The sequence below is a fragment of the Palaemon carinicauda genome, chromosome 1, assembly GCF_036898095.1.
Source record: "Palaemon carinicauda isolate YSFRI2023 chromosome 1, ASM3689809v2, whole genome shotgun sequence".
NCBI classification, from domain to species: domain Eukaryota; kingdom Metazoa; phylum Arthropoda; class Malacostraca; order Decapoda; family Palaemonidae; genus Palaemon; species Palaemon carinicauda.
The window spans coordinates 61526916-61539415 of NC_090725.1; the positions used below are offsets into that span (position 1 = coordinate 61526916).

General features: G+C 33.7%; 1 protein-coding gene across 1 annotated transcript in view; it reads right to left on the bottom strand.

Moving 5' to 3' along the window:
* Positions 1–4140, bottom strand: part of LOC137644598 (uncharacterized) — a 170654-nt gene extending 166514 nt beyond the window's left edge. Inside the window, exons 1-4 of the mRNA XM_068377586.1 lie at positions 2988–4140; positions 2633–2821; positions 2370–2542; positions 455–2192 (exon numbers count right to left, since the gene is read on the bottom strand). Coding sequence (XP_068233687.1) covers positions 455–2192; positions 2370–2542; positions 2633–2821; positions 2988–4140 — 3253 coding nt within the window. The remainder of the gene's footprint in view (positions 1–454; positions 2193–2369; positions 2543–2632; positions 2822–2987) is intronic.
* Positions 4141–12500: the final 8360 nt, after the last annotated feature.

The window sequence follows — 12500 nt, forward strand, 5'->3', positions numbered from 1 at the left end:
TAGATGTTACATAAATTTCAAAATGTTGTAAAGCTTAAACTAAAGCTAAGGCTTCCTTTTCGATTGTGCTATATTTTTTTTGATGCCCATTAAGTTTCCTGGAAAAATATGAAACAGGATGTTCAATACCTTCACTATCGTCTTGCAATAGCACTGCCCCTACTCCGAGATCGCTGGCATCCACCATTAACTTGAACCCTTAATGAAAGTCAGGTGATTTCAAAATAGGGTAAGTGCTTAAAATGCCTTTTAATTTATCAAAAGCTCGTTGACATGTATCGTCCCACAAGAATCTAGATTTCTCTCTCAAAAGATTAGTTAAAGGAGTTACTATTTCAGAAAAACTGGGGACAAACCTGCGATAGTAACCAGCGAGACCAACAAATTGCCTTACATTTTTCCGAGTTTGGGGAGTGGGAAAAACTAGTACAGCTTCAATGTTCTTTTCCTTTACCTTGTCCGACGTGATGTCCTAGGTAGATAACTTCAGCTTTTCCAGATTCGCATTTAGAAAGGTTTACCACCAAACCAGCGTCAGCAATTGCATGAAATAAGGCCCTGATTCTATCGACATGATCTTTCCAGTTGTCACTGAAAATAATTATATCGTCCAGATAAACTACACAACCCTTCAATCCATTCGTGATCATCCACATAATTCTCTGGAAGGTACTGGCTGCGTTACGCATGCCAAGGGGCATGACTTTACATTCGAATAAACCTTCAGGTGTTATAAATGCTGATATTTCTCGTGCATTTTCAGTCAGAGGAACCTGCCAGTAACCTTTTAAAAGGTCTAACCAACTAATATACTTGGCATTACTAATCTTACCTATGCAATCTTCTATGCGAGGCAGGGGGAAATTGTAAGCAACTGTTAAGTCGTTTACTTTTCTGTAGTCAAAACACAACCTGTCTTGTCCATTTTCCTTTTTCACTAATACTACTAGGGAACTCCAAGGACTGCTATTTGGTGTTATCAACTCATTTTCCAACATATAACTGACTTCCTTTCTCACAGCTTCAGCTTTCTGGGCATTTGGCTTTAGTACCACGTCATGTTGCAAACTACGCACAAGACCAGGAGTGTCCTTAAATATTGACGGATGTTCTTTGAATAAATCCTTAATATCAGTAGCTTCCTGAGCATTCAGATGTTTAAAGAAACTATCTGGGTTACACAAAATTTTAGTGTTTTCGCCATTCCATCCATAGTCTTTGCTTTCCACTTCTTGTCCATTACCTTCATTAGGTACAACACCTGAAACAGATTTAACAGTGTTAGCTCTGGAAAAATATTTCTTCATTATGTTAATATGACACAACTGATACTTTTTCCTCCTCCCTGGAATTTCCACCAAATAATCAACATCATTCATTTTCTTCTTAACCAATGCTGGACCTACAAACTGAGCTCTGAACTGAACTGGAATAGGAAGTAACACTAGTACTTGTTCTCCTGCTTCAAAATTTCTAACTTGAGACTTTCTATCATAATGAGTTTTCATTTTAGCCTGCGAAGTAGAGAGATTATTTTGGGCCCATTGCCAAAGGCTCCTTAATTTCTCTTTGAAAGACAAAATATAATCAAGTGAATTTATTTTACCACTACTCCCTTCCCAATGTTCCCTTAATAAATCAAGAGGCCCTCTCACAATGTGTCCATAGACCATCTGAAAAGGAGAAAAACCCAGAGATTCACTAGGGGCTGATCTTAAAGCTAAAAGCAATAAAGTCAAGTCTTTATCCCATTCCTCAACATGGTCTAAACAATACTTAGTCAAAGCATTTTTCAGAGTGGAGTGAAATCTTTCAAGTATTCCCTGACTTTCGGGATGATATGAGGATGCAAAGTTGTGTTTAATGCCAAGTTCATTCATTTTAGCCTGGAACTCCCTACTAGTGAAATTAGAACCTTGATCCGACTGTATCTCTCGAGGCAAACCATAACGAGAAAAGAAGTCCATGAGATGCTTAATTACGATTCCACTCTTAATGCCTCTAACAGGTATTACCTCAGGAAATCTAGTGGTTCTGTCTATTATAGATAACATGTACTGAGAACCTGTTTTGGTTTTGGGTAAAGGACCCACAATGTCAATAACAATTTGCGTGAATGGTTCTTCAACAGCTGGGATAGGAATTAAAGGTGCTTTAGTAATTTTCTGATTGGGTTTTCCAACCATTTGGCACTGGTGACATGACTTACAATGTCTGACTACGTCTTTCTTTATATAAGGCCAAAGAAAATTATCTTTCACTTTGTACAGTGTTTTTCGTATTCTTAAATGACCACCCCATTCACTTTCATGAGCCTCTTGCAAAATAAAATACCTAAACTTACTAGGTACTACAATTTGTTCCCTTACCTTCCACTCTTCATCAGTAGATGCGGTCACTGGATGAATTAATTTATATAACACATCATTCTTTAATACATTACTTGCTTCACTTAAATCATCCTGTTCCTTTAGCTTCTCTGCTTCTTCATATATACTCCTCAATTCGCCATCTTTTTGAGCACTAATTAGGGTTTGCCTATCTGGAAACATGCAACTAGAATCTGTAGCAAAGTCTTCAGATATATTAACCATAGACTTTAACGAAAGATTTTTTATCTGCTTGGACTTACCTTTCCTTGTCTTAGGTTGAGTTTTGGTTTGGAAGCAGTTTTCCAAATTTTTATCAGCTTCTCCACCTTTGACTTCCTCTCTAGATTGGGCTCGGGTTACAGGAACAACAGGTTTAACATTTACCATAACGCGTTCATTAACCACACTAGCCCCCTTTCGACCTTCTGATGCACAGGCTGTGCCACTACCTTACATCACACCATTGCCTATCAACAAATCCACACCACTCACACTCAAGTCACTAACTACAGCCAGTTTCAACCTACCAGTCACCAAAGGAGATTCCAAATAAACTTCTTCCACAGGCCAAGATGTTACTGTATCTGGGAAACCCCAAAGCAACAAAATCCTGACCTTTCCGTGAGAAATCTTTAGGGAGAGGGGTTTCCAGAATGCAGGACTGGCACGAGCCAGTATCCCTCAGCAATGCAACGATATTACCATCAGTTGCCTCAGATCCAACTTTCACTATACCTCTAAAGACAAAGTCTTCAAATTCCTTACCATAAGGCATGCTCTCACTCACCTCTCCTTCAAGACTAGAAGACACAGGCGGTACTGACCTACATGCCATCAACATAACTGGTTTAACTGACTTAGTTACTTCAGGACAATGTGACTTAACATGACCTTTCTTACCACACTTATAACAAACAATGTCCCGGGCCTGCCTCGCACCCCTCGAAGGCGATGAAGGACTTTCTCTACCCTTTATTACCTCCACCTTTTCCACACCTGCTTCCCAATGAGTTTTCTTCTTACCATAATGCCTGTGTGACAAAACAAACATGTCTGCTGGCTTTGCTGCCTCATTCACATTATCAATGTTAAATTCTTCAATATGGATGTGAACGTTTTTGGGAATGTTGTTTTTAAAATCCTCCCACAAAACCAGTTCTCGTAACTCGGCAAATGTAGTTGCCTCCTCTGCAGCCAACCACTCATCTAGTTTAGCTGCTTTCTGGCCTACCCATTCTATAAATGTTTGATTAAACATTTTACGCCAGGATCTGAATTTCTTCCGGTAAGCTTCTGGGATTAGCTGGTATGCATTTAAAATCATTTTTTTCGCAATATCATAATCACTGGAATCTTCTGCACTTAACGCTGCATAAACTACTTGTGCCTTACCAGAGAATGCAGATTGCACTAATACAGCCCAGAGTTCCTTGGGCCAAGCTAACTGATGACCTACTTTCTCAAAAGCAACGAAAAATTTTCCGACATCTGACTCGCTAAACTTAGGAATTAGCTTAGTTCCCCACTTATCACTGAACTTAGCTGGCACAGAATCACTTATAGAAGTTTCATCGGACTTTGAAGACTTTAAAGTTATCTCTAACTCAAGCCTTTCTTTATCTGCTTCCATTTGCTCTCTTTCAGCTTCTCTTTGCTCTGCTCGTTTAGCACGTTCGGGCTCCTGTTGCTCTTTTATGAAATATGCAAAGTCAGATCCTGACAATCCAAGTTCTTTACCTATGGCAGTTAGCTCGCTTAAAGTTGACATCTCGTTAAATGGAGCAAATGCTACTTAACAGGATGAACTATTAAAGTTTCCCGTAAAGAGATATAAAAAAAATTATACTTTTTCACACTACCCCACTGAACATTTGCCATCCTGTCACGGTCGCCAATCTATGTCACGACTTAATAATTAACATTAACGTTTTATATTAAAGCATGTTCTTTATAATTTGCGTAAAGCCGTTACATAAAAAAAGACAATAGTATTTGTAAAACCTGAGGTACCTTTAAAGACCAGTTATAGTTTATAAACAATGATAGCAAAGGACAACAAGGGAGTATGATACAAAAAGGAAATATAAATATTTATTTACAAAAGAAAAAAAATAATTAAATAATATTTGGACCGTGGTAAGTTTCAGGTCACTGCAGCGTAAACTTGATGCTCCGTTGAAATGAAGTGTTGTTAATTGCAGTTATAAAAATGGAGGACAGTTACTAATACCAATACTTAACTTCTCGTAAAGTATCATCAACGGCGCTGCAGTTGCAGTAATAAACATGAGGGACCAGGTGATAAATCTGAATTTTCTTTAGGGGCTGTCCAAGGCTGATATATATCCTCTCCCGTGTTCGTAATGTGTCCGTCGCAGATTAAAAGGTGTTGTAATCCTCCAGATAAAGACCAAGATTAGTATCGAGAACTTGATAAAAACACTCGATCACAGCTGCTCTTCGAAGACAAACATCCATGCATCAGCAGTGGAAGAATGATCAAACGGGCGTGACATTGGTATAAGGTGCTGAAGACTCAAAAACAGGCGTTGATGTCGAATAAAGAGCGCTAACAGATACACACCATTGTAGCGATCCAAGGCGAATCCACTGCTCTCAGTAGATAAGTACCTCTCAGAGGCAATACCAACCTCTCTAGCGTTCAAAGGATCACTGGCAGCTAACTTGAGCTTCTCCCGAAAAAAAAGTCTCTCTGCCTCCACATCATCATGAAAAGGAAGAAATTGTTGGATTAGAACTACCCTCCTTAACGACTGCGATACAAATAACAAGCAAACCACACCCAGTTACTAACAAGCAGCAAACATACGACTGCGTGGGCAAAAAATATATAAATAGATAAATATATAAATGACCGAACGAAAATACCTTTGGGCGTGATAAAATATATATATATATATATATACACACACACACACACACACACACATATATATATATATATATATATATATAAATATATATATATATATATATATATATATATATATATATATATATATATATATATATATATATATATATATATATATACATATATATATGTATACCCATATATATATATATATATATATATATATATATATATATATATATATATATATATATATATATATATATATATATATATATATATATATATGCTCAAAAACACCAAACAACTTCCAGAGGTAGTATAGATAACGCCAACTGTCAATTTTATCTATCAAATTATTAGTTACATAATCAAGTAAGTTCCTCATTATAAAAAACTTGATGATAACTTTCTTTTGCGTCAACTTTGTACATCGTTGCTGAAGGAAAATGTTTTCGATTCATTTTCATAGTTTTCATAAATCGTATCTGAAGTTCTCGTGAGTCGTTATCTGCTATCTGTTGATTTTGGTATTTAATTGCAAAACTTTTATTTTATTTTTTATGTAAGAGATATTAGTTCTCCAATATTGTGAAATAATCGACTTCTACCACTGCCTTGATAGAGATTCATATAGAATTATGATATCTTGCAGACCAGAATACTTTACATGGCATTTAGCTGATTTTCTAATGTTTTTACGCATATATATATATATATATATATATATATATATATATATATATATATAATATATATATATATATATATATATATATATATATATATATATATATATATATATATATATTTAAGATATTTACATTGTGATTGGTGATGATGAGTTTTGCCTAACCATTGTTTATTTCTATTGCTGGATTTTCGTCTACAAGACTTGAATAAAAAAAAGCCAAATGATGTTTCCAAGACGCCATACCTCGAGGGAGAGCAACTGATATCCGAAACATTGAGTCCTATGTCTCTCAACTAGTCTTTTATCCTCGTCGATATATTTCATGCTTGACCGAATTCCATAAGTTTGATTCACATGCCCTACGGTATTTTTATTTCGATAATATATTCAGCTTTAGTAGTGGAGTTAGTGCTTGTTACGCAACATCCAAATCATGTGGAGGAACTACGATCTCACATTTCTCAGGATAAGAATACTTTCATTACATACATTATACAAAAAAAATGACACAACTTACAGATGGCAATGCTGAGAAGTTCTAGAAAATGTGTGACCATATCTGTGTAAAACAAGGAAATGCGTGTAACATTTAAACTAATCAAGTATTACAGGTTTATCTGTTTACCTCATTGACTTATTAATTCCGTTTCCTACTTTAGTGATGTACAAACAAATGTCTTTTTTTTCTCTTAGCTGTATTTTCCTTGGTTTTCCAGTTAGGTTTTACATTATTTGTAGATATGCCTAGCTAATCCATAGTTTTTTTAATTTAACTTTTTTCTGGCTCATTCTCTGTTATGAAATTCAGAATTTTGGTGATACTTATAATATTTCTATTCGGTTTAACCATTTTTTAAAACCCATATCGATAAATTCTCTACTACTCTCTTTAATAAAGACGACTTTCACTGGAGAGAGGGAATGATATTTACACATTTTCTCATTTCGTTTTAATGATGTTGCCTCGAAATATGCAGATCAATTTTTTTTTTAGTTCTAGAAATAGCCAGTTATGAAATATTGTTTTTTACCGGATAAAATATGTTTCAAAAATGTATTTCCTGACCTACACTTATAACTTCCTGGAATTATTGGCAGACCTTATTCATACAAAAGAAAAGTCTATGAATTGAACTAAGTAAGATTTTTTTTTTCGAATTAAGTTATTTCTTCGTAATATAAGAAAAAGGGAATACACTCACTGTAACTCGATGAGACAGTTATGATTATAAACATGAAAAAAAATCGTAATCATAGTGACTTCCTCCAGTAATTATAAACATTTTCTCCTTATGAGAATTTTTAATCTTTCTCTCGGTATTTTCCCTAAAATGCATAAATCATTGCTATCAAAGGAGACGACCAAATAATTTTTCAATTTACAAATACTGCAACAATAATAAAACAATAATAAAGGCAAATTATTCCCACTTGTTGTCTAGTAAATTTCGAATTTGATTTCCTGTCATTGGAAAAAAGGCTAAAGAGCAGAAGTCATACTTATTTCTAAAAATAAATGCGGGCTCTAAGCTTTGGTCACTGGCATACAGATATCCTGGAAGAGGGTTCAAATCCCCGCTGGTCACGATATCAAAGTCTTTGGGCGGTTCTGCCTGGGGCTCTGATCCCCAGGTCGTTAAGAGAATCCAGACTTTAATGTATTAATATATATGGCTTATTTGAAATATGAAAGAAACACGTTTAAATGTGCAAAAATTTATCATATATATAAATATATATATATATATATATATATATATATATATATATATATATACATATATATATATATATATATATATATATATATATATATATATATATATACATACACACACACACACACACACATATATATATATATATATATATATATATACATATATATATATATATATATATATATATATATATATATATATATATATATATATATATATATATATATATATATATACACACACACATATATATATATATATATATATATATATATATATATATATATATATATATGTGTGTGTGTGTGTGTGTGTGTGTGTGTGTGACTACATAAGTGTTCACTTTACTCATTTGATATTCATAGATACATAGCATTACTGAAATAACAAGGCAATAGAATTTACCTTCCGATAATCAAGATTTCGAAAACATGATTATGAACCAATATCCTGTTCACACTAGATTATTATCGGCAGGTCACTCACACATTGGATGAAAATTACCTGCATTCACATATTTGATGCTTAGAGAGGATTTTCTTCTTAGTTTTTGTCTTCATGGATTTAGAGGAGTTAACTTGTATTTGTGTTGTGCTGCTACAATGTCAAAAGAACTTTTTACTTCTACGATTTGCGCAACTAGTATCTTGTTTAATATATATATTTTTTTTATAATTTTCAGAAGTTTTATTGCAAACCATTCGTATTTGCACCCATGCAGATATTAAGCAGATATGATTAATTAGTTCCCTTTATTTTATTTTTGTATGTAAGCTTCAATGTGACTTTCAGGTTTACATGTAAAAATATAATTGTAAATAAACTGATTTCTTTCTCCGTATTTCTTTATAATCATGATATTTCCTCTATTATCAATTCGCACTTCAAGTGGTAATTTTTGTGGTTAGATAGAAATACTAATGCACGTAGAATTTTTAATTCTTTAGATGTAAGGAGGCTGATCGATAACTTATCGACATGCAACTCTTTATATTATCTTTAGTTTTTATTGTATTGCGTCTTCAATGCTATCCAGTTTGATATTTTTCTTTTCGCAGTTCTCAGCACCAGTGAAGATTAAATTTCTTTACGCTGTTTCTTTGTACCTAATTTTTCTGACATCGATACCCCACCTTGATTTTTAGGTATGATGTTAGCGGAGGCAGGATAGCAATATATTTTGGTAACATCAAATGTTTAGCTTTTATCATATTCTGTTTTATTTAAACTTTCTAATTAATTTCATGGCTAAGATTAGCATGTGGCTCGACAAACAATGCATAAACATAGAATTAGTTAACTCTATGACAGGGTATACAACACACACATAAGGAGCCTACATTGATGAATGTATATTCAAGTTCTGTGTTTATACAAGGTAATTGGATTTGATCCTAAAAATGTTTCGTTTTTATCGTTATGAAGATTCTAATTACAAGCCACGAGGCAAACCGAATGTGAACAAATGCTATAAGACATAATGCCCAAATATGGAAAGTAAAGTAATACAGGTAACCGAAGAACAAACTACAAAAGAAAAATATTAAGAACAATTTGACTATATACAAGGAAGGGCAGTAGTTTGATATTTGGTTTTGAGTTCTTATTATCGCCTAATAGATGTATTTACTCATTTACTTTTTTTTATTATTCATTTATCTTCTATCTAAAACTATTACGACAAGTCACCAAGTAACTAATATCCAGCTCATCCACAAAACACCAAAAGACAGAGAGAGAGAGAGAGAGAGAGAGAGAGAGAGAGATAGAGAGAGAGAGAGAGAGAGAGAGAGAGAGAGAGAGAGAGAGAGAGAGGGAGAGAGAGAGAGAGCCATAGGTTCCAATACATGCTGAACCTACCATAATTTTTGGTTGCATCTGACAAAAATAAAAGCGAATAAAAGTTACACATCTTTTTCAGATGGATGAAATCGAGATCTATCAGTTGATCTATAATGTGAAGTATTATTGGAAGGTGAAAATTATGGCAGAACGCTGACTTAGCTATTTCAACGTTGGTAAATTTTGTTTTTCTTTTTCTTAGAGAAAAGACTCCCTTATTAGGGCCTCTTGAAAAACTATCGGTTTCTCCAAATCCTGCAAGAATATCTATCCATGTCAGGAAAATGTCAGGAGAAATATCTGATACGATATGTCTGTGCCTACCAAAAACGTTATATTGCTTTCACACATCTCTGAAAAAAAATATGTAGCGAGTAGTATCAGGTTTCATCTACTATCTAGATGGAAAATAGTTATTTTTTTTTCCTTGGAGTATCTTTAAGTAATGAATGATATAAAATACAAATATAGCAGCATCTGCCTATTTACATGCATTTTTATTTTATCTTATCTTTAGTTTTTCTAGCATATATGTGCGTTGCGTCTTCGATTCTATCAAGTTTGATATTTTTCTTTTCGCAGTTCGCAACACCGGTAAAGATTAAATTTCTTTAGGCTCTTTCTTTGTACCTTGTTTTTCACACATCGGTACCATCCCCAGATTTTTATATATATTTTTCAGTGGAGACAGCTTAGCAATATTTTTACTTAACATCAAATGTTTAGTTTTTATCAATATCTGTGTTATTTATCCTTTTCATGTAAGTTTAAGGTTGGAATCAGCATGTGCCTCATCAAATAATGTATAAACATTTAATTCGTTAACTCTTACTAGGTATAAATAGAACACACAAAAGAATCCTGCACTGATGAATCTTTATTCAAGTTTTGTGTTTATCCAAGGTAAATAAATTTGATCCTAAAAATTGTTAATTTTTATCGTTATAAAGATTCTCATCACAAACCACGATACACCCCAAATTAGAAAAAAACCGAATGCTATGTGACATAAGGCCCAAATTAAAAAAGAATTAAAACCCTACAGAGAATAATTAAGTGTGGTTCTGCTAGCCCTGCACCCTTCTACTTGACCACTGTAGTTACTGATAGCCATTTACAGGATTGATCACTGTCCTGGAAATCCAAACGCTTGTATTAAACCACCTGGAAAGGATAACAATAGCAGCAGCCTTCTTCTAATTCTGGGTTTAAGTCACCCCTTATGTGACAAAAGACGTTTTACTTAATCCCCTAAAAATACAAAGAACATTTACTTAATTCTAACTCCCCTTCTGATTCAATCAAGTAATAACATACTTTATGTTAGCAATTGATTTTTCCATTACATTCAAAATTGGTATCGAGCATATGAACGAAGAATATTGCTCATCCATGATCCATATGCCAAACATTGAATTTCCATACATAAATATGTATTCAACAATAACCAGTGGTCGTAATGAATACTGTCAACTAGATGGAAATTCAATTTCACATACATAGTCATTTCTGAGCAGCTGATTAGCGTTTTTGTTGACTTCAATTATAATGGTCATGAACTGCATTTACTTATGTTAATGCTTTGTTATTATCGCGATTTTCTTCACTAAGGACCCCAAAATATTTATTAAAATGGTTGTCGCAATGAAAATGAAGGGATTTGGTTATCTAACGGAAATATTATACATGATTCTGGTAGCATTGGTAGACTTTGTTCTCTGATTATAGAATTGGAATTAGGGAAAATCTGTAAGCAGCCAGGGAATTAATAAGCTAATTGAAATAGGGTAGGAGATTTATTTTCTTTTTTCAAGTTCATAACCCCCACGAAATTTATAGGATGTAGATTTTACTGATGCAAGTTATTCTTTAAACATCTCTTAGTAATCATCATCGTTTTCGTATGGAGTCACACTCAGATTAATAATAATAATAATAATAATAATAATAATAATAATAATAATAATAATAATAATAACTAGACTGCAACTGACTAAAGCCAGTGGCGGAGGATTGCCTTGCAAAATAGGTATGGATATGCTTTCGGCAATCAGTAAAAGACATTATGTAATGGTTTATTGGCCTAATGACCCCTTGACTATATTCTGAGTTATGTTAACAAACTATTCTGAAGCAATTTATCTGTATAATAGCAGGTATATGGAGGTAAAAAATAGGCAAAAAAGAGAAATGTAGAGAAATTGACCTTTGAGCTTGAAGACAATGGGCACTTACAAGGTCATGTGAAGATCGCGGGTTAAATATGACCCCATATTCTGAAAGAGCATGTGTGAATTTTTTTTTTTTTTTTTTTTTTTTGGGGGGGGGGGGGGGGTTAGTGACAACAAAACATCACTTTTAACCCACGTCAAATTTTTCCATGAAATAACCATATGACCTTGAGAATGAGGGTCAAGGTCAAATTTGACATTTGATTTGGATATTTTATGCATATGTTTGGGGTAGTTTACTATAGCATGCTATGGCCAAAAACCAGAATTTCATGGAGAAATTGCCAAAGTCACGATTTCTGATATGTCAAAAATAGTTAAAAACCTATATTAAAAAAAGTAGCTAAGCAGTCGCTACAAAAGTTAAGCTAACCTTAGATAAATATACAGGGCATCAGATGCCACTAAGATCTCAGAAACAAACCTGTTTTGAGCCGGTTTGGCCATTAGCGACCTTGAACTTGTCCTACTTGCATTTAAGTAATGAAATATCTGCGAATTTACCTGTGTATCATTGTCCATAAGGCCCTTAGCCATACGGCTTATACTTTAGGCCTAATGGCAATTTCAAATTTTACAAATATTGCCTTTAAAAGCCCTTGTGACCTTGAAAAGTAGGTCAAGGTCACTTAAACTGGGTCTATGGCATATTCTTACCATAGGCTACCTATGATAATTATTTCAGATTTCTTGCGAAAAAAAAAAACGCTCGGAAAGAATAATAATAATACTACCAAAAACAATAGTATTCCCCTATGGGGAATC